Here is a 22,629-nt window from a genome sequence, read left to right as displayed (position 1 = left end):
CAAGCAATGAAAATATTTATTTTCTCTGGTGCCTAAAGGGATAGATGTAGATCATGGTATATTGTAGATAGGATACACCTAGATCATGGTATATTGTAGATAGGATACACCTAGATCATGGTATATTATTGATAGGATACACCTAGATCATGGTATATTGTAGATAGGATACACCTAGATCATGGTATATTGTAGATAGGATACACCTAGATCATGGTATATTGTAGATAGGATACACCTAGATCATGGTATATTGTAGATAGGATACACCTAGATCATGGTATATTGTAGATAGGATACACCTAGATCATGGTATATTGTAGATAGGATACACCTAGATCATGGTATATTGTACATAGGATACACCTAGATCATGGTATATTGTACATAGGATTCACCTAGATCATGGTACATTGTACATAGGATACACCTAGATCATGGTATATTGTACATAGGATTCACCTAGATCATGGTATATTGTACATAGGATACACCTAGATCATGGTATATTGTACATAGGATTCACCTAGATCATGGTATATTGTAGATAGGATACACCTATCTTGGAAGTTTTTTTTTCTTCATGTACAGGTATGAAAATAACAGTTTGTTGCTTTAACTAAACTGGAAAGGTGACTTCCCAGGTGTGTGTGTGTGTGTGTGTGTGTGTGTGTGTGTCAGAGAGAGAGAGCGCGCTTGCAACAGGTGTATCCAAGAAAACAGGTAGGCTGAACCACTCCTACTTTTGTGAAGTCAGAATATGGTGTGAAAGAAACAGAACATACACTGTTTATTTCATTAGCCGTCAATTATTATTTTGCCAAAACGCAAAAAGGAATAGGCAACAAATTTCGCACGAAGGGAGAGCAACTTTCCAAAGGATTTATTGGAGTAAGATGGGCCAACAACAGCATACAACACATTATTGAATCATACATTTTGGCTATACCTAAGATCTATACTGCTTTTACACTTCTTTACACTTCTTGTCTTCGATTTGGAATTGGATGAAAAAAAGTTGACTGTCTGAGGTTGAGCGGGACTTCTTGGACCAATGTCCTGACTGATTCCAGCATTGTAATAGACCACACACCTTTAGCCGTATTCAGGACTACCAAGGAGCAGTCGGGCGGACCACTCCACCGAACCGGGGAGAATGGCATCGCTCCTGGGCGGACTGACACCGCTGCTGTGGATCCTTGGGAGTTTCAGTAAGTGATCTATTCATGATTTAATGTTTAGACCATGAGCAATAGTTATAACACTGCAATATGACTCAGTAAGGCAATATCATTTGCTAAGAAAGTTTCACATAATAATGACAAATATATTGAAAGTTAACTAAAGCTCTGCGTTTTTATTTTGGTTTACCTGTTGTCCTATTTATTATAGTAATTTACCTACCAAGTCGTTTTTTATATAATTAGTAGGCTACTGCCAACTTTGGCTCTTGTCCAGCTTCTTGGGTTCGTCTTTTCTGGATTAGATGAACAACACTTGAGGAGTTGTCTGATATTTCTGGAAAAACCGGTTGTGGTTAATCAATTTCCCTCCCTCATGTTTACTATTCAGTCCGACTCCTTTTCTCTCTCTATCTCTCTCTATCTCTCCTTTTCTACCCCCCCCCCACACACACACACCCACACACACACACAAGTATGTCTGTATGGGGATCAGAGAAGGATTGCAGCCGGCGTCTATCGTTCTCTACTGTATTTATAGATGTTGACGTATAATGACTGTTATGCATTAAGAATACAGTGACATTGTTTGTGTGAGGCAGAGGCTGAGACATAGAGAGAGGCTGACTGTGTGTGTGTGTGTGTGTGTTAAATGTGACAATGTGTGTTTATTCATGCACAGAGGGGATGAGAGGCAGTCAGATGGCAATCAGGACTTCATTCCTTGAGGATCAACAATGTTGTGACTTGGCAGAACAGTGTGACATTATAGATGATGTAGCATTACTGGTTATGTCTACATCAAATAGGTTAATGAGTTTACAGTTCTACCTGAAAACACACAGGTTGTGCGTGCATGCGTACGCACATACGTGTGTGTGTGTGAACTCAGCAAAAAAAGAAACGTCCATTTTTCAGGACCCTGTCTTTCAAAGATAATTCGTAAAAATCCAACTAACTTCACAGATCTTCATTGTAAAAGGTTTAAACACGGTTTCCCATGCTTGTTCAATGAACCATAAACAATTAATGAACATGCACCTATGGAACAGTCGTTAAGACACTAACAGCTTACAGACGGTAGGCAATTAAGGTCACAGTTATGAAAACTTAGGACACTAAAGAGGCCTTTCTACTGACTCTGAAAAACACTAAAAGAAAGATGCCCAGGGTCCCTGCTCATCTGCGTGAATGTGCCTTAGGCATGCTGCAAGGAGGCATGAGGACTGCAGATGTGGCCAGGGCAATAAATTGCAATGCTCATACTGTGCGACGCCTAAGACATTGCTACAGGGAGACAGGATGGACAGCTGATCGTCCTCGCAGTGGCAGACCACATGTAACAACACCTGCACAGGATCGGTACATCCGAACATCACACCTGTGGGACAGGTACAGGATGGCAACAACAACTGCCCGAGTTACACCAAGAACACACAATCCCTCCATCAGTGCTCAGACTGTCCGCAATAGGCTGAGAGAGGCTGGACAGAGGGCTTATAGAGCTGTTGTAAGGCAGGTCCTCACCAGACATCTCCGGCAACAATGTCGCCGGGCACAAACCCACCGTCGCTGGACCAGACAGGACTGGCAAAACGTGCTCTTCACTGACGAGTCGCGGTTTTGTCTCACCAGGGGTGATGGTCGGATTCACGTTTATTGTCGAAGGAATGAGTGTTACACCGAGGCCTGTACTCTGGAGCAGGATCAATTTGGAGGTGGAGGGTGTGTCACAGCATCATCGGACTGAGCTTGTTGTCATTGCAGACAATCTCAACGCTGTGCGTTACAGGGAAGACATCCTCCTCCCTCATGTGGTACCCTTCCTGCAGGCTCATCCTGACATGACCCTCCAGCATGACAATGCCACCAGCCATACTGCTCGTTCTGTGTGTGATTTCCTGCAAGACAGGAATGTCAGTGTTCTGCCATGGCCAGCAAAGAGCCCAGATCTCAATCCCATTGAGCATGTCTGGGACCTGTTGGATCAGAGGGTGAGGGCTAGGGCCATTCCCCCCAGAAATGTCCGGGAACTTGCAGGTGCCTTGGTCGAAGAGTGGAGTAACATCTCACAGCAAGAACTGGCAAATCTTGTGCAGTCCATGAGGAGATGCACTGCAGTACTTATTGCAGCTGGTGGCCACACCAGATACTGACTGTTACTTTTGAATTTGACCCCCCTTTGTTCAGGGACACATTCAATTTCTGTTAGTCACGTCTGTGGAACTTGTTCAGTTTATGTCTCAGTTGTTGAATCTTGTTAGGTTCATACAAATATTTACACGTTAAGTTTGCTGAAAATAAACGCAGTTGACAGTGCGAGGACGTGTATATGCATGTGTTTGTGTGTGTGTGTGTACACGCATACGTGTGTGTGAGGTGTGTGTTTCTCTGGACACTAAAGGGTTCACTATGAATTGGTATGGAGAGTTAACTAGTGCAACAAGTCAAGCAACATGTCTTCTCATCTAATCACTTGCTTTCATTCACCTGTTTCTCTCCGTCCTCCCTCTGACTGCCTCCTTTTCTTTGTGGTGCTCTCTTAAATTCCTTCCCCCCCATCTCTTGGCCTCTCTATCTTCTTTGCAAACAGACTTTCCACATCTCTCTGTTCTCTACACCTTTTCTCATACTTTCTGTCGTTCATCCCCTAACGTTTACGGAAGGACACTGAGAAGAGGGTCAGGGTACTAATCCTCAGTCATGGTTCAGTGCACAGTCTCCCTAATGTCATTCAACCTCTCATTCTCTCTCTCTCTCTCTCTCTCTCTGCTCTTTCTCCACCCCCCCTCTCAATCTCTATCTCTGCTCTTTCTCCACCCCCCCGCTCTCAATCTCGCTGCTCTTTCTCCCCCCTCTCTCTCTCACACCCTCTCTCTTTCTCTTAACCTCTATCTCTCTGCTCTTTCTCTATCTCTCTATACTCTACACTGTGACATTGTATTGTATCTCGCTATATTGTAATTGTCTTTATGTTGTGTTTTCTATAATGATGTTTACGATAACACACATTTTCCCCAAGGGGACAATAAAGTCATCAATTAAGTCTCTCTCTCTCCCCCTTCTTTCTCCCTTTCTCCTCCCCACCCTTCTTCTTTCTCCTCCCCACCCTTCTTCTTTCTTCCCCAGTTGCTGTGGTGCAGGGGGACTTTGAGGAACAATCTCCCGCGTTCTCGGTGCAGTCCTTGACCGAGGTTGAGACCCGGCTGCCCTGCCGGTTCAAGGTGGAAGTGGGCCAGGTGGTGGTTCAGGTCTGAAGCATAATTTACGACAGTACCCATAAAACCGGATATGTTGTACAGAGCATTATCTTAGAAAAGTTGTCCCTAACATGATGTTGTCTCGCCTCTCCTTGTCACAGGTCACCTGGACCAAGGAGAGAGCAGATGGTACCAAGGACCAGATCATCACAGTACACCACACTGCCGGACAAACAGGTAGGTCACATATACAGTAGGTGTTACAGTAGTCGCAACCATCTTTCTCTTTTATAATATTGATAGCGAACGCCGCTGCAGGAAGCGAATCCGGGTCAATGGTGTGAAAGGCAAACACCGTATGCATTGGGCCAATAGGGTTAAACCACTTGGTGGGAATGGTAACCTGGCTCACATAGCGAGGACACTACAATACATTGGTAGTTCACCCTCTTTGCTAACACTCAAAGCCTCAGAAGTTGTATTTAAAGTAGATGACAAAACTACACATGCACTTTTAACCTAGCTACTTCTCCATCTCTCTCTTTTTGCCTCCCTAATATCTCACTTGCTCTCTATATCTCTCTCCTCCTCCCCCTCTCTCTCAGAGTTTGGTCAGTACTCGGGGCGTGTGCGGTTCGGCAGCAATGAACCCACGGTGGACTCGTCTCTGATCATCATGAACACTGTGGAGTCAGACGAGGGCAGGTACAGCTGTCACATCAGCACCTTCCCCTCGGGGAACTTTGAACGACAGCTGTCACTCACCGTGTGGAGTAAGTTCCTCCCCCTACTTCCCCTTACTCATTGTGTCACTTTGATTTACAGAGTATAATGTCCTTCTATGGCCTATATATTTTAATGGAAAGAGTAATGGCTGATTGGTGGGATGTTGATGATGATGAGGATGATGATAATTAGGATGAGGATGATGTTGATGAGGATGTTGATGATAATTAGGATGAGGATGATGATGGTGTTGATGAGGATGATGTTAATGATAATGATGGGAACAGGTGTCAGTTGTAGTATTAATTGCTAAAACATTAGCTTCAGTTATGGTAATAATATTCATATGACACGGAACCCAAACCGGCTGTGCGCGTGCGCCATCGTGCGCTATCGTGCATAAATTTATTTTGTCCCCCTACACCAAACGCGATCACGACACGCAGGTTAAAATATCAAAACAAACTCTGAACCAATGACATTAATTTGGGGACAGGTCGAAAAGCATTAAACATTTATGGCAATTTAGCTAGTTAGCTTGCACTTGCTAGCTAATTTGACCTATTTAGCTAGCTTGCTGTTGCTAGCTAATTTGTCCTGGGATATAAACATTGAGTTGTTATTTTACCTGAAAAGTACAAGGTCCTCTACTCCGACAATTAATCCACACATAAAACGGTCAACCGAATCGTTTCTAGTCATCTCTCCTCCTTCCAGGCTTTTCCATCTTTGAACTTATATGGTGATTGGCATCTAAACTTTCATAGTATTACCACGACAACCGGCAAAACAGTTCGTCTTTCAATCACCCACGTGGGTATAACCAATGAGGAGATGACACGTGGGTACCTGCTTCTATAAACCAATGAGGAGATGGGAGGGGCAGGACTTGCAGCCCGATCTGCGTCAGAAATAGGAATGACTTCTATTTTAGCCCTTGGCAACGCAGACGCTCGTTGACACGCACGAGCAGTGTGGGTGCAATAATTGAATAACATGGATTTCTAAATGTATTTTGCAACGCTCGCGCACACGACGTGTCCGGTCTGGTCAGCATGTAAGCCACAAGATCAGTAAACGATTAAGAACTGTTCTTGTGACAGTCAGTGTATCCAGCTCTCTTGAGTTTTTTAGGATCAAGTTTCCTCCAAAGAGCTGATCTAGGTTTTTTTTAAACACCTACCTAATGGAGAATATTAGATCTCAGCTTGGGTCATGCCAAAGCTGATCCTATTGCAGTACTTAGTGACTTCCACCTCCTGAAGGATCATGTCACTGATCTAGGAACAGCTTAACCTCCAACTAACAACTAAGACCAGTTCTAAGATTAGTCCTAAAATCACCTCCACAAACACTAAGACCAGTGATTTGGTTGCTTCCTGTCCCTGAAGCAAGTCTGACAAGTGACCATTCTTGATCCTTGACATTTGACCCTTGACCCCCCCCACAGCCACGCCCATCTCCTCCCTGGACCCTGTGATTCTTGTCGAGGGCCAGTCCTTTCGATTGGCTGCCTCCTGCCGCTCCGTGGCCCGCCCCCCGCCCGTCCTCACCTGGGACACAGACCTGACGGGCCAGTCACAGAACAGGAGCTCGGTGGGCGGGTCAGTCTCCACCCACTTCTCCCTGCACCCCCTGAGGAGTATGAACGGGATGAGACTGGACTGTCTGGTGAGGCACCCTGCTCTGAAGGGACCCCGCAGGATCACCAACAACCTGGTGGTGCACTGTGAGTTCAGACTCCACGATAGCTACGACTCTAGATACTTTATGCACAGCTCATTGAGTTTGGTTGCCAATTATTTATTAAACCAGCTCACAAGTCATATATGTTTTATGCTTGACCTCTGACCTCTTATGCTTCATCCCAAATAGATTTTTGCTTTTTTATTTAGACCGATTAGAAACAGCGGGGAGACAGATTAGGAGGACACAAAGTGGGAAAGGTGGCGACAGGGATCAAACCCTGGTCTTCGTGTACCTAGACCACCAGAAGATGTGGACTAGTTATTTGAGTACATAAAAAGGGTGTTTACCAGGGTCAGAGCTTGTGAGGCAGAGCCAGGGGCCCCCCTCCTGTGTGTAAAATCTTACTCAGTATGGGCAGTCACTATCTGATTTCCCAAGGCAGAGTATATTGCTTTTTACTATAATTTACCAATGATTTAAGCAAGTTTTATCTACCATGATGAACACAAGCTTGGATAAGGCGAAAGAAATTCGTACCAGCAGTTACAAGACAAATAGCTACACAACATGACCAAAAGTATGTGGACACCTGCTCGTCAAACAACTCATTCCAAAATCATGGGCATTAATATGGAGTTGGTCCCCCCTTTGCTGCTATAACAGCCTCCACTCTTCTGGGAAGGCTTTACACTAGATGTTGGAACATTGCTGCGGGGACTTGCTTCCATTCAGCCACAAGAGCATTAGTGAGGTTGGGCACTGATGTTGGGCGATTAGGCCTTCAATTCATTATGACACTGTCTTTCCTCCCTTCCTCAATTGACTCTGCCATGCAGCTGCTGCTCCCTGTCATTGTCACGGTCACCAGATTCACTGTCAGTGTCAGGGACGTTGTTGTCAGGGACGTTGTTGTCTCAATCTTCTCGTGCTGCTCAACTTTACTAAATAAATGGGTTAAGGGCACATATGACCAAGTCTTTTTTATCCTGTTCTTCCTTTTCCCTACATTCCATTTTAGCCAGAGTTCAGATTTTTTTTGCTAGCTAGCCAGCTAGATCTGCAGCTAATCCCCACCAATTTTGTTCAATGAAATGAAAAACGTTCTTGAGGGCCCCTCTCATTGGCTGCCATATCTACTATGAATTAAACCAAGCTTGTGTTAGGCTACAGAAATTCGTACCTGCAGTTAGAAGGCAAATAGCTTAACCATGCTAGTAAATAATATGCACAGACAAATGACCCGGTGAAGCCTACACATGGGATATTATCGTGTAGTAGCGTTGTCCATGTGTGTTATGATCAATTGCGCTCTGATCTTGTTTCTCTATTGAAGATCCTCCCAATGCAGAGATCTCAGGGTTTAATCAGAACTGGTATGCTGGTCTGGAGGGTGCTGCCCTCAGCTGTGTCAGTGGAGGAAACCCCAAACCACAGAGTTTCACCTGGACCAGGTAACACATGCCCTCCCTGCCTGTTGGCCTCTGTCTGTCTGACAGACTCAACTGACTCACGCTCTGTCTGTCTGGCATAATCTGTTTTTGTTTGATTTCCTGGTAATTCTATTAGTCAGTTTTAATGGCGTTACTAAGCCAAACGGGGGGAGGTCAGGAGTTGTTTTTATGAGTTCCACTTGCCAGGTTATCATTGTCAATAATAATTTGGTTGAGTTACACGGTTAAACAAAGGTTAGAGGCATGGTAATAGCGTTTTGGTTCAGGGACAGTTTAAATGGAACATCGGTATCAGATCTATTGTCATACACGGTGATGATTGCTGTGCGGAAGCAATCCAATAAAGGCGGAGCTGACTGAAGTTCTTGTGGTTTCTCACCTGACACATTTTTCTGGTAACCTTTGGAAGACATACCGCATGGTGGATTAAACCATTCTCGGGGTGTGGTAGAGGGTGGAGGTGGAACAAACCATCTACTGGAAATGACTAAATAAAAATGTCTCATTAATAAAAAGGTGACAGTTAGGCCTATGTCTGCTATTGCGGAAGATGTACAGTACCAGTCTACATTTTGGACACACCTACTCATTCAAGGGTTTTTCTTCATTTGTATTCTTTTCTACATTGTAGTATAATAGTCAAGACATCAAAACGACGTCCAAACTTTTGACTGGTACTGTATGTGTGTTTTACTGGATCATGTCCCGCTGGGCACACACTGGTTGACTCAATGTTGTTTCCATGTCATTTCAATGAAACTAGTGGGGTGAGACATGTGTCACCAAGTCTTAAGCTGTTAGTCACATGAACACACCTGCAAGGCGTGTTTGTGTGTTAGTAACACACACACAGCGCGCACACACACACACACACACACACACACACACACACACACACACACACAGACAGCACGCTCACACACTCACACTGATTCCCTCTCTCACCCTTATATACTTAAGACTTAGATCTCTTGTTACACTCCATCGCTACTTACTTACGTACACTCCTCCTTAAAACACACACGATGCCCGCACGCTCCTGATTTAATGATGAGAAAGAAAGTTAAAGAGCCACAAAGATCATACCCGCAAAACACGCTAACCTCTCACCATTAGCAATAACAGGGGAAGCTAGCATTTATTTGTGTAACTACATTGTCCAGCAGACCAATGAAAACTAAGGCACGTACAGAGCTAACGAGAAATGCTTTACAGTTCTCTGCCCCTTCCGATTGGAACACGCTTCAAAAGGTCCTGGAAATACAGGAGCTCGTCCCTTTTAAATGAGTTTAAAGCTAGGGTAAACACTATGATGGACAATGAAGTGGGGGGGGGGGGCTGTCAATATTTTCACCCCTAATTGCACCACACTTTCCCAAACCATGTGTAAAATGTTTTTTTAACTGTAGTGCTTTGTGTTTTATGTTGTAAATGTGTTTGCAACTTTGTGTACTGCTATTTTGGCCAGGTCTCCCCCCCAACCCCTTTTTTTACGCTGCTGCTACTCTCTGTTTATCATGTATGCATAGTCACTTTAACTATACGTTCATGTACATAGTACCTCAATTGGGCCGACCAACCAGTGCTCCCGCACTTTGGCTAACCGGACTATCTGCATTGTGTCCCACCACCTGCAAACCCCTCTTTTACGCTACTGCTACTCTCTGTCCGTCATATATGCATATTCACTTTAACCATATCTACATGTACATACTAACTCAATCAGCCTGATTAACCGGTGTCTGTATGTAGTCTCGCTACTGTATATAGCCTGTCTTTTTACTGTTGTTTTATTTCTTTACTTACCTATTGTTCACCTAATACCTTTTTTACACTATTGGTTAGAGCCTGTAAGCATTTCACTGTAAGGTCTACACCTGTTGTATTCAGCGCACGTGACAAATAAACTTTGATTTGATTTAATCTCAATGAGACTAACCTGGTAAATTAAAGGTCAAATAATTTTAATTGGGTGCAACATGATCCGAAACACAACCAAAACAAACTGAAAATGCATCCAACAAGTTTGTGGAGACACAAGCTTGATATATTCATTGTATGCTAGGAATATAGGACCAAATAATACAACTTTTGGCTACTTTAATAGACTAGAAGTGAATTTGTCCAAATACATATGGCACCTTCAAATGGGGGGACTAGATACATAAAGTGCTTTCATTTCTTAACGGTAAAACAGATATGTATGAAAATACTCTCAAATAAAAAGTGACGTTCTGTACTGTCACCTCCTATGAAACATTTGATCTCAAATCCAAAATGCTGGAGTATAGAGACAAATTAAACGTTTTAGCTTCACTGTCCAAATAAATATGTACGGTAGTGTACTTTCACTCCCCTTTAAAATGCACACGACGCCCACCAGCGGGTAAACCAGTTTGCCTCTTTGTATTCCTCATTGCAAAGCAGCAGGAGAAGTAATAACCGTGCTGTCATATTGTCGTGTTGCAGCTTGTGCGGAATGCAAACAGAGGACGCAGTTTCACACGAGGGAGGAAGGGGGGGCGGGGGAGAGAGGTGAGCGAGGTTAGAGAGGGAAGAGAAAGGAATGAGTGTGGGCCCCGAATAGGAGGGGTCGAAAGACAAGGAATGGGGGAAGTGGGAAAGTATCGAGCCAAAGTGGGCATGGGACGGGGGAGGAAGGATAAACTGTGGATTTGTTTAGAACATTATCAGGCAGTGTGATCTCTGTCTATGTAAAATGTTACGGTTTCTGTTTTCTCCTGCACATTGGGGCTCATAAAGGGTCTGTTCAAAAGGCCCAAAACAGGACTCAAAAGTATATAGTAGCCCGTTGTTCAGATATAAGACATTTGAAATGGGAGTTCTGGGCCCGTATTCACAATGTCTCGGAGTAGGAGTGCTGATCTAGGATCAGGTCCCCCCCTCTTATTCATGATTGAAAAAGCCAAACTGATCCTAGATCAGAACTCCTACTCTGCGATGCTTTGTGAATACGGGTCCTGGTTTGTTGTGGCCTGCTTCATGTTATTGTGGTGCTCATTTGACCTTTACGGTTAGTGTTGTTTGGTGATCAGTAGTCATTTGTATTTTGGGATGTGCTGCTGTGATGTTCGGGTTAGTGTTGTTGTTTTGAATGTGATGTTTTTTACAATACTGTTGGGTGTGTTGAAAGGGTGCGTTCAGGTTCAGTGAGTGGTGTTGGGCGTTAATAGAGTTATGACATTCAGCCCATTATTGTAGGATATACTGTATTCTTCTGTTAAACCCTATGTTAAGTGCTATAGTATTTCTGTTATGCGCAGGAAGGGTGGAGACTTACCAGAGGGCGTGACGGCAGGGAATGGATCCCTGCTGTTCAATAGGCCCCTCGGCCTGACAGACGCTGGTATCTACCAATGTGTGGCCTATAACGTTGTGGGGACCGGGAAAGCAGAGGTGGAGATCACTGTGGCAGGTAGGTTGTGTTGTCACTCTGAGTCATATAAAACAAATCACTTTCTTTTTTTTTTTTTTTTTTACAGTAGTCCACAATGTATGTTTTTTGGTTTGTTGCTGTAGGCCTCCATGTTTCTTTCCTAAAAAAAACAACTCTGTATTATATTAATGGTGCCAATTAAGCATTTGGATTACATGTTCACTCCTGTATTCAATATGATGTGTATGTTGATTATGTTTGTGAATATGACATCACTTCCTGTTGTCCCTTTCCCACAGAGGCGTATCAGAAGTCGGTGTCTTTCAACAGTCTCCTGATGATCATAGTTGGAGGGGTGGCTGGAGGACTGCTACTCATCATGGTCATCATAGTAATCTCAGTGACCCGTCACCACAAACGCAAAAACAAGAAACTGGAGAGAGAATTGACTGTGAAGAAGTATGTTTTCAAATCTCACAGTTACTCCCTTAAAATTGTTCTAGAATCTAAATGACAAATGTTAGGCTGAAAACAGTAAATGCTTTTTGAATTAAGAATATTTAAAAATGCTTTTCTCTCTCTTTCTCTCATTCTCAGGGAGGAGATCTGTACTCTCTCCAGGCAGGCCTCTTTCAGGAGAGTCAACTCAGTCAGTACGGATGCTAGAGGACAGGTATATAATATTACCATGTCTTACAACCTGTGGTCTCTTCTCAACAGCCTAGGCATGCAGTCCTTTTGTAAATAAATACTTGCAATTCCATGAGCATTACCTCTCTCTCTGTTTCCCTCCCTTTCTCTCCACCTCCCTCTCTCATCCCTTGTTCTTTCAGATGGAGGAGAATATCCCTCTCAGAGTGGAGGGGACACTGCGGACCAGTCTGTCCTCTCTAGGGGTCAGTCTTAATTTCACTCTTTCTCTGCATGCGGGGGAGCCTTTAGATTTAACCTCCATATTCATGGCTGCTGAGTTCTGAGTGGCAAGCAAATCTTATTTTCTTTAAGTAACATTTATATGTGAAAAGTAGTGCATCTCACATACCATATATGAATTATACTTCATACTAATTAAACGTTACGTTATTAAGACTTCATGCTTTCTCTCCATCTTCTGTTCTGGAACTCCTGCTTCGGAAGCCATTTTAAATCAGACTTTTCAGTGCAAAATGTGTGGTGTTTAAAGCGCTCTCTTTTTCTCTCTCCATCTCTCTTTCCTTCACACCCAGGAGCCAGGGCGCATCAGGGACAGTCGCTCTACTCTGGTAGGGGGAGGTGGACTAGACTACCTGGGTCGACCTGTTCTGAACAACTCTTCACGAAGAGGGAGGGAGAACAGAGCCATGGACAGAGAGGAGGAGAACAGACTTAGGGTGGAGTCATACGTACGGAATAGCACTATGTCTTTGGTAAGTGTGTGTGAGAGGCATGAGGAATCAAGAATTGCATGCTCACTTTCTTGTAAATTGCTATGAAAATTAGAACGTTTTAAACGCATAGGTTTAGTATAGGTTGCAAATAGTGATACTCAAATTAGCCCTAGTTATTTATTTCCTCTCTCTAACCACATGGTTACCCCTTGTCTCTGTTTGACTCACAGGGAACCCGTCTCCACCTGCCAATCCAACCGTCTCCCTTCCCAATGGAACAGTCCACCAAGCTACTGAGGTCCCTGAACGGCAGCGTCATCATCCCAACAGAGGGGGGTTTACATGCACGGCACTCCCCTCTCAGCTGCAGCTACCCTCCTGTCACAGACGACGACGAGGAGGAGGGTGAAAGTGTGGAGGGGGAGCGGGGGACAAGCTCCAGGTTGAGTCGGTTAGATCAGGGGAGGTCAGAGGACCAGGACAACAGTTCTCAGATCTCAGACGCGGAACGTGGACACAACCATCACTTCCAGCAGAACAACGGAACGCTGAGACCCAAACCCCAGCCCAACGGCATCCCATCCCCACACGCCCCCCTCATCCATAAGGCCCAGATTGTATAGACGGGTCCGTGCAAGGGCAGGTGACGCACTATACGACAAGGATTGGTCGTGACTTTGGGATAGGTGCTCGCCAGTGTGGTGGCATACCCCGGTGGCAGCCAGTTTACCTCCTTTTCACTTCTAGAACATCCCTTGCCTTCGCCCCGAGCTCTCAGACATTTTTTGATCAACAGGTAAAGGTTCTTATTGGTGAACAAATAACGCTTCTGATTGGTGTAGAGATACACATACGTTTCACAGGAGAGGAGCTGGACAAATTAAAAGCTTATGAATGTCAAGTTGGACATTGACCGAAGTAGTCATAATATTTTACTGTATATAATAAATCACAGCAATAACGATCACTCCAGGAAGCGTCAAGAGGACTTTTACATGATTTTGTACCCTAAAAATACATATTTTGTATTTTTTTATTACTAAGACTTGATGACAGGACACTGTAACCGAGAAAGAAGAGTTGAATATCATCAAATGCAGTGACTCCTAACTGAACTCAGCGAAGAGGCATTCAGCAGATGCACCAATAGCGCTTGCCCGTTCGAAAGAATCCATATGTGTTGGTGAACTTTCACCCTCCTTTCCTCTGGATGAGGGGATACAACACATACTGTTCTGTTCACCCTAAAATGGAGTCCATCTTTCTAACTTTAAGTGTGGCAGGGGTTTATCTAGATATACTCCTCCTTGCCATGAACTTGGGTGTGCACAAACAACAACACTTTGAACCCGCTAGTCTTTGATGCCAAAAGCCAAAGAGACTGCATTTTAGCGGTGGAAAAAGTACCCAATTGTCATACTTGAGTAAAGTAAAGATTACTCAAGTGAAATTCACCCAGTAAAATACTATTTGAGTAAAAATATTTGGTTTTAAATATACTTAAGTGTCAAAAATAAATGGAATTGCTAAAATGTACTTAAGTATCAAAAGTAAAAGTATTACTCATTTCAAATGTCTTATTAGCAAACCTGACACGATTTGCTTGTTGTTGTTTTTTTTAAATGTATGGATAGACAGGGGCACACTCCAACACTCAGACATAATTTACAAACAGATATTTTTTTTTGTGAGTTTGCCAGATCAGAGGCAGTAGGGATAACCAGGGATGTTCCCTTGATAAGTGTGTGAATTGGACCATTTTCCTGTCTTGCTAAGTGTTCAAAATGTGACGAGTACTTTTGGGTGTCAGGGAAATTGTATGGAGTAAAAAGTACATAATTTTCTTAAGGAATGTAGTGAAGTAAAAGTAGTCAAAAATATAAATAGTAAACTACAGATACCCCAAAAACGACTTAAGTAGTACTTTAAAGTATTTTTACTTATGTAGTTTACACCACTGCATTTTAGACAAGAGGTTAAAACAGCTTTGATATGAAATGTTTTACACAACAGTGAGATCCTATGTGAAAGTCTACTAAAACTGAGGACGTAAAAGTATTGTTCTATTTTCTTACACCAGACATTTAGACAATATAACTGTTATATGCCTATGTTTGTATACATACAGTTAAAAGAGCCTTTGCTTTGTAGGCCAATATGAAGTATTATTATGTCTGATTCTACTGTATTATAATTAATTGAGTGCATCTGAAATGGCATCCTATCCCCTACATAGTTAATTACTTTTGACCAGAGCCCCTGGTCAAAATAAGTGCACCATGTAGGGCATAGGATGCCATTTCAGCCGCAGACATGCTGTCGACCTACATCTCTATAAGTGGGTTTCGTTCACGCCATATTCCAGTAAATGGCTTATTGTAGTTCCCTGGTTTGTACGGTATGTATGGGATTCATGTGTGGAACTTTGTTCTTTTAATGCACATGTACTTCTTTAGGAGAGTAGCAATATCATTCTGTTTTCTATATCAATTTTTCCATTGTATAATACTGTAACACTATGATCTTTCTGAGTGAATGTAATACCTACATAGAATGTAAGAGGTTGGAAGTATATACCCCGCCCCCTGGTGTGCACTAGTGGATAGTGCAAGAGAGGAAGAAAGTTCATGGATCTTGCTGAAGGGTCTGGAGAACTGAGTTTTTCCTGGCGAGGTCATGTGAAAACTCCTGGACCTAACCACGTGCTACATTAGCCACAACTGTGGCCTGTTCAGAAGGATGTTGATATAGAACGTTCCGATTCAGAAATGTATCATGTCGAACAGACATGATTGGTAGAATAAGGAATCGTGTCAGCTCTATTCATTCTATTTCTATCTGCAACAACTGTTTCACATCACTAAATCCATCCCTGCATATCTTCTAAACACGGAGATGTGTTAATTCAGGGAGGGTGTATGTCTGCTCAATGTATTATTGTGAAATAAACTTCTTGAGGGTTTGAGTCGTGGTTGAGTAGTGACTGGGTGATAGTCACTCCAAACCAATAATAAATATAGCCTTATATCTGACATTTAGCAAAATCATTTCAAAACTTGTGTGGTACACTGCCCTACCAAGCAAAAAGCCAGTAACTGCTCCTTTGGTCGAAAATGTGTCATTTTTGCTACATTAAATACATGCTTAATCATGTGGACAAGTATCCTGCCTCTTGTACTGTGTTTTGGAGAAAACGGGGGTCATGTTAGCAGTAACTGCTTAAAGTTTCTGTGAAACCAAGGCAAATAAAAGCTATTTTTCTCAGTATCGACGTTATGAGCAGTTACTGCCTTTTTGCTTGGTAGGGCAGTACTGTTCTCTGTCATATAGAAAAGTTTAATGGTTGTATATCGATTAAAAAGTAAACATGCATGATTGTAGTATGACAAGAACATATTACAACTTTATTCACAATGAACGTCAAAGCATTGTCAGAATGAAAGTTACAAGTTGTGCCTTTAACCTGCGTCCTCCCAGGGCTTTGTTTAGGAAGGGGTATTAGATTCCCTCCAATATTAAAAAGAGAGAAAACAATTGAAGTCAAACAAACCAATGCCGCAGCCTCCTCTCAACAACCCTGAACCATATGGCTTCTGAAATGTATGATATCCTTATATTTTTTGCCACATTTCCCACAGACATGGAGTTCAGTCACAGAGTGAAATTTTGCTACATGGGTTTTAAGGTAGGACGCCAGAGCAAAGGTTTTACCGCAGTAATCACAGGCGAACGGCTTCTCTCCGGTGTGCAAGGCTACATGGACTTTTAACGATTCGTGTTTATAGAAACCCTTGCCACATTCGTCACAGGTATAAGGGGGTTCTTCGGTGTGTGTGCGTTCGTGTCTCTTGCGCTCACGTTCACCTTTGAAGCCTTTCCCACAGTGGCTGCACGCTAACGGCTTGCTGGTCAGGTGCGAGGCTTGATGCATCTTGAGGTACCTCGACCGAATGAAGGTCATTGGGCATTTGCCGCAAGCATACGGCTTGGAGTCCGTGTGCGTCTTCTTATGGTCGCTAAGCGTATACTTGGTTTTGAAAAACATCCGACACTGAGAGCACTGGAATGCTCTCTCTTCTGAATGAACACTTGCGTGAATTTTCAAATTTTCTTTTTTTCCGAAGCACTTCCCACATGTTGGACATTGGAACGGCTTCTCTCCCCTATGGACTGATGCTTGGTGCTGTTTGAGTTCGGAAGGAGACTTGAAACCTTTTCCACACAATTCGCAACGGTGAGCTCCTCCTCCACTGTGAGTTAGCTGGTGATTCTTGAGGTATTTCAACTTTACAAAGGTTTTTGGACATTTGTCACAAGCATATGAGTTTGAATTTGAATTGTGCAACATTGTATGTTCCTTGAGGCCATTTTTACTTTTAAAACATTTCTGACACACGAGGCATCGGAACGGTTTCTCTGTTGAATGAACGCTTGCATGTTTGTCCAAATAACTCTTTGTTGCAAAGCACTTTCCACATGATGGGCATTCAAGCGGCTTCTCTCTCCTGTGGACCACTAATTGGTGATTTCTGAGCTTCCAAGCAGTCGGGAAACATTTCCCACATAATTCACAACAATAAGGTCTCTCTCCTGTGTGAGTCCGTTGATGCTGTTTAAAATTACATAATTTCTTAAAAACCTTACCGCAGTCCGGACAGAGGTACTCTTTCCTGGTGTTGGTAGTCTTATTTTGTTTCCTGTTTGGCCTTGGCTTTCTGTTGTGGAGAGATTCGTCACTCGAGGTTTGTCCGGCATTAGCATTCTCCTCCTCCCATTGGTCATCGTCTGCGTTCTCCTTACTTCCGTCTGATTGTGCCACCATGGGTGCTTCTGTTCTCTTCTTTTCCCTCCTGGGTATAGTGAACAGCACAGAATCCCCACTGAGACTTTGTGCATCTGTAATTAGGGCCTGAATGTCTGTAGGCCTGCTTTCTGCCTCTCTGTCTGTAGGCCTACTAGCTGCCTGTTCGGCTGTATTTGGCCCCTGTTTGTTAGACTTAGTGAGTGAGGAAGGTAATTTTGCCAAAGATATAAAGCATTGTTTCATCTCTATGGTTTTAACTCTGATCGTGGTCTCCTTGCAATTTGAAGTCTTGTCAGCGTCATCAATGGGAGTTGGCACGTCAACCTGGGAGAGAAAAAAAATTCATTGGATCTCCAACATACACACACACAGTCACAGAGCAGCACCCCCGATGCAGGTTATGGAGTTAAGTGCCTTGCTCAATGGTACAATGGCAGTACATGTCAGTCCAGGTATTCAAGGATAATAACAGTAAAGAGCTCATGCCCACTGATAACAGCAGACCCTTGGACTGCATAATTCATGCAAATGATAGAGGTCACCTTGGGGTCATGATAGGGTCTGCACCAAATGATTGATGTATTATAATAATTGATTATGCTTATGTTGTATTAATAGAAGGGGAAGGGCTATAAGACCCTCCCCCACTACATTTATAGGGTCCTGGACCACAGATTAGTAATATATTCATTATAAAGTTTAATACTGTTCCACAGTTCTTTTCTAGTCTCTGCCTCTTATAAGAAATGGTCAGAGATGTGTGAGCCATTGCGGTCAAAACAGGGTGTCTGTGAGAAAGCGCCTCAAGGCTAAAAAGACCCCTGCAGGGGAGTAAATAGACAAGTCAGACATACTAATAAACCACACGGGAATGGAAAATTACTGTTGAGCCCTTAGAAAACACTGGACTATTGTTTTCTCCTGCAAGTTTGTATAACTGTATATCCATGGGCTTGGTCTCATGAGTAGAAGGTGTTGACGTAGGCAGTTACATCACTAGGGGTTGACTGCAAGAATATTAAAGCAACTTTGACCTGTTTTATTTTGCAGAACTTACTCTGAAACATACATGCTGTGGTTCCGTTGTCAACATCTGTCTGCAATTGCATTAATAAAGGTTTGATTGATTTACTTAAAGAAGACATTGTCTGATTGCTGATTTCACCAATAAGCCAAAGATTGACAAGGAACAAGGAACCTACCCCAACACAAACATGTTAAATATAACATACCTCCAAATCCTCTGCAAGTTCCGGTGAATATGGTAATCCCGTCCATTCCTCCTCTTCCACTGTCTGTGGGGTTCTTCCCACTGTCTTTTCAGGTATCTCCTTACCGTCAGTCATCTCCAATAGCTTACATTTCAGAGATTTAACCTCACTTTGACTCTGGTATATCTTTGAACACAGAGCTGCAGTACCTTTGGAGATCAAGTGGTTGATTTTGATAATAGTCTGTGTCACGAACTGTTTCATCACACATTTCAACTGGACCTAGAACAAGAGAACATATATAGATATATTTTTCATTCCACAAAAACCTGTTTTCAAGCTGTTTGACTATGGATAGAAAACTAATTAGCTCATACGTTAATTAAAGGGATAATCCACCCCCTGAAATGAAACTCCTGTCAATTTGAGGATAGTAGTATATTTTCTATGAGTGAGTAAAATAACTATTTTCCCCATAATTTAACTTCTAAGTGGTCCGTTCTCACCACTGGAGATAAAGGATAACAAAACACATATTAAAACTCTTAAATAATTACCTGCACTCCAGATCGCCAAACCTACCAATATATGGTAAGGATATATACTTGTCTAGAACACACCAATCTAGTTATATCGTCATGACAAAGTATATATATTTTGCTTTGGGTTTGTTCGTAAATTCAATCTGGAGTGCGCTCTGGGCGTTCGTAATTTTACTCGCCCTAGCAGAGCTGGTTAGGCTATTTTCATGTTATCCAGAGTATTGGTGACTGTAACTGTACAGCTAGCAACAATTTAATTACGCTTTTCCGGCGAGGTTTACTAACACAGGCCATTTTCAAGCGGTGTCGATCGTTCATAAATTCATCAGTTATTCTGCGCTCTGTCACACTCAGATGAGTACTCTGAAATCAGAGTAGATAGCCCGAGCGAATTTACGAACGGACCATTTGATGTGTTCTATCTAAACAGTGTACCAAATTAGTAACTACCATCATGCAATGCGCCCTTTGTGTCAATGGGAAAATGGCCGTTGGTGCCATAGCAACGTCTGTACTTTGCATCGTCTGCCTCAGAGACGAACTGCAAATTGAACATGGTCTAATTGTAGACCCCTAAATTGATAGTGCAGTGTGTTTAGACGATTTTACTACTAGCTAGCTACTTCACATGCTGGTAATTGTGTTCGGCTACCTAACTAGCCAGCCAGCCCAGAGAGAGCATTGCATTGTGGGTTTTGTAGTCGACTGCAACAGATTTCCACAACGATTTTCACGTTGCTACCAACCTCGTTATAACGAAATGAAACATTTGTGAACAACAAATATTGTATTAGTGTCATTTAACACTGCAAAACATAGGAAGTGGTGATTTTGGATGGATTATTAAATATTTTATTTGTAAAAGTAAAGTTAGCCACTTACTTTTACCTCCAACTTGGACTCCCCTGTCTTTCCTGCATCGACAATGTCTGTGCTGTGTTGTGTGGAAAAGACTGTGACCGCCATACATTTGTCAATTTCATCCTCAAACGACATCATTAATTCATCCATAATAGATACCAACTCATTATGGAAAGGATCTGGCTGCCACATCTTGTATTTGGTAGTTAATTATCAACAGCGATTGTTACATTTTTAACAAAGTACAACAACATACATAGACAGTATGACGATACACCTTCTTCTTCTTCGGTGGGGTTTAACGGCGGTTAGCATCCAATAATGGTGCATTACCCCCACCAACTGGACTGAAGTATAAATCCATTGTACACTGAGGGCACAAAACATTAGGAACACCTGCTCTTCCATGACAGACTGAAAATGTGAATCCAGAAAGAAAGTTATGACCCCTTATTGATGTCACTTGTTAAATCCACTTCAATCATGTAGATGAAGGGGAGGAGACAGGTTAAATAAGGATTTTTAAGCCTTGAGACATGGATCAGGCATGTGTGCCATTCAGAGGGTGAATGGGCAAGACAAAATAATTTTACATTGACATTTTAGTCATTTAGCACACGCTCTTATCCAGAGCGACTTACAGTAGTGAATACATACATTTCATTTCATGCATAAGAAAATAAAAGAAAATTGAACACGGTATGGTCTTTGAACACGGTATGGTAGTAAGTGCCAGGTGCACCGGTTTGAGTGTGTCAAGAACTGCAACGCAGCTGGGTTTTTCACACTCAACAGTTTCCCGTGTGTATCAGGAATGGTCCACCACCCAAAACTCATCCAGCCAACTTGACACAACTGTGGGAAGCATTGGAGTCAACATGAGCCAGCATCGCTGTGGAACACTTTTGACACCTTGTAGGGTCCATGCTAACCAACGAATTGAGGCTGTTCTGAGGGCAAAAGGGGGTACAACTCAATATTAGGAAGGTGCTCGTAATGTTTTGTACACTCAGTGTACTTTGTGATACGAAAAGAGAAAAATTACCCGGCCAACTAACCGGTAGTCACTAGTTACCACAGCCACAAAGTCATAAACCCCGCCTATTTCTACAATTATCTTCTTAAAATGTGATTTGAAACCTAACCTTAATCGCACTGCTAACATTATTAAGACCAAAAGGCTAATGTTTCTTTATACATTTTTACGATATAGCCAATTTTGACTTTGTGGCTCTGGTAACTAGTGGGAACACAACCTACCCCACACTCTAGGGTTTGATCACTATATCCTGTGGACTCAGAGTTGCAGGATCATGATGGAAAGTCTATCTTTTGGCTTGATAGCTATCTGGATGTTTGGATTCTATGTTTCTCCTTGTCTGTCTCATCGATGACCTCTCCCACTGAACCTACACTGCCTTTCCAACGCAAATTGTCCTCAACTTCATCCCAAGCCGACTGAGACTTCCAATCTTCATCATTTACATTTTGGGTTTGTTGTTCTACTTTTTATGCACTTTGAGATTCTTCGTCAAGCACTATACAGGTTAAAAAATGTATTCATTATTATTAGATCTGTAAATGCAAGTATGCCTAGTATGCCAGGTCTACTGTTTAGGCCAGGCCTACTATGTTATGTTTGTTAATCTTTTCAGCCATTTATTTATTAAGAGGACCACAATGAAAATACATTTTCAAACTTTTTTTGTGTCATGCTCGATGATTTTAAATGCATTATCCACATGTGTGGTTGTATTGTGTTTTACATGATCAAATAAATCATATATATGTATATATATATATACACTGCTCAAAAAAATAAAGGGAACACTTAAACAACACAATGTAATTCCAAGTCAATCACACTTCTGTGAAATCAAACTGTCCACTTAGGAAGCAACACTGATTGACAATAAATTTCACATGCTGTTGTGCAAATGGAATAGACAACAGGTGGAAATTATAGGCAATTAGCAAGACACCCCCAATAAAGGAGTGGTTCTGCAGGTGGGGACCACAGACCACTTCTCAGTTCCTATGCTTCCTGGCTGATGTTTTGGTCACTTTTGAATGCTAGCGGTGCTTTCACTCTAGTGGTAGCATGAGACGGAGTCTACAACCCACACAAGTGGCTCAGGTAGTACAGCTCATCCAGGATGGCACATCAATGCGAGCTGTGGCAAGAAGGTTTGCTGTGTCT

At 42.6% G+C, this 22,629-nt stretch overlaps 2 protein-coding genes and 1 long non-coding RNA gene across 5 annotated transcripts; 1 reads left to right on the top strand and 2 right to left on the bottom strand.

Moving 5' to 3' along the window:
• The first annotated feature begins 704 nt into the window (after positions 1 to 704).
• On the top strand, positions 705 to 16,174 carry nectin4a (nectin cell adhesion molecule 4a). 2 transcript variants are annotated; one of them, XM_014206863.2, is made up of 13 exons: positions 705 to 723; positions 1,100 to 1,211; positions 4,311 to 4,432; positions 4,543 to 4,618; positions 4,987 to 5,154; positions 6,558 to 6,836; positions 8,130 to 8,247; positions 11,532 to 11,683; positions 11,944 to 12,103; positions 12,242 to 12,317; positions 12,478 to 12,540; positions 12,871 to 13,050; positions 13,242 to 16,174. In XM_014206863.2, the coding sequence occupies exons 2-13, from the start codon at positions 1,157 to 1,159 to the stop codon at positions 13,632 to 13,634; spliced, it is 1,842 nt and encodes a 613-aa protein (XP_014062338.1). In that variant the 5' UTR covers positions 705 to 723; positions 1,100 to 1,156; the 3' UTR covers positions 13,635 to 16,174. The 2 variants fall into 2 exon arrangements, with proteins under 2 accessions (XP_014062338.1, XP_014062337.1); XM_014206862.2 differs by lacking the exon at positions 705 to 723 and having other exon boundaries at positions 730 to 1,211.
• Positions 869 to 1,619, bottom strand: LOC106608751 (uncharacterized). The gene is made up of 2 exons (XR_001329573.2): positions 1,405 to 1,619; positions 869 to 1,220 (listed from the first exon to the last, which is right to left on the bottom strand). It is a non-coding gene; the product is annotated as an uncharacterized lncRNA (long non-coding RNA).
• A 212-nt stretch (positions 16,175 to 16,386) lies between the features above and the next one.
• Positions 16,387 to 20,737, bottom strand: LOC106608749 (gastrula zinc finger protein XlCGF26.1). 2 transcript variants are annotated; one of them, XM_014206859.2, is made up of 3 exons: positions 20,451 to 20,737; positions 19,048 to 19,308; positions 16,387 to 18,139 (listed from the first exon to the last, which is right to left on the bottom strand). In XM_014206859.2, exons 1-3 carry the CDS (start codon positions 20,619 to 20,621, stop codon positions 16,580 to 16,582), a joined length of 1,992 nt encoding a protein of 663 aa, XP_014062334.1. In that variant the 5' UTR covers positions 20,622 to 20,737; the 3' UTR covers positions 16,387 to 16,579. The 2 variants fall into 2 exon arrangements, with proteins under 2 accessions (XP_014062334.1, XP_014062336.1); XM_014206861.2 differs by lacking the exon at positions 20,451 to 20,737 and adding an exon at positions 19,584 to 20,362.
• Positions 20,738 to 22,629: the final 1,892 nt, after the last annotated feature.

The sequence above is a fragment of the Salmo salar genome, chromosome ssa07 (assembly GCF_905237065.1).
Source record: "Salmo salar chromosome ssa07, Ssal_v3.1, whole genome shotgun sequence".
Lineage (NCBI taxonomy): Eukaryota > Metazoa > Chordata > Actinopteri > Salmoniformes > Salmonidae > Salmo > Salmo salar.
This window is presented reverse-complemented; position numbering and strand designations above follow the sequence as displayed.

Bases quoted from the DNA above. Each gene is read 5' to 3' on its own strand.
- nectin4a (XM_014206863.2), top strand. From the start codon at position 1,157: ATGGCATCGCTCCTGGGCGGACTGACACCGCTGCTGTGGATCCTTGGG. The intron at 4,619-4,986 runs GTAGGTCACATA...CCTCTCTCTCAG, and splicing joins CCACACTGCCGGACAAACAG to AGTTTGGTCAGTACTCGGGG. The intron at 12,318-12,477 runs GTATATAATATT...TTGTTCTTTCAG, and splicing joins GTACGGATGCTAGAGGACAG to ATGGAGGAGAATATCCCTCT.
- LOC106608749 (XM_014206859.2), bottom strand. From the start codon at position 20,621: ATGTGGCAGCCAGATCCTTTCCATAATGAGTTGGTATCTATTATGGAT. The intron at 19,309-20,450 runs GTAAGTGGCTAA...CTCTTGTTCTAG, and splicing joins AGTCCAAGTTGGAGGTAAAA to GTCCAGTTGAAATGTGTGAT. The intron at 18,140-19,047 runs GTATGTTATATT...TTTCTCTCCCAG, and splicing joins AACTTGCAGAGGATTTGGAG to GTTGACGTGCCAACTCCCAT.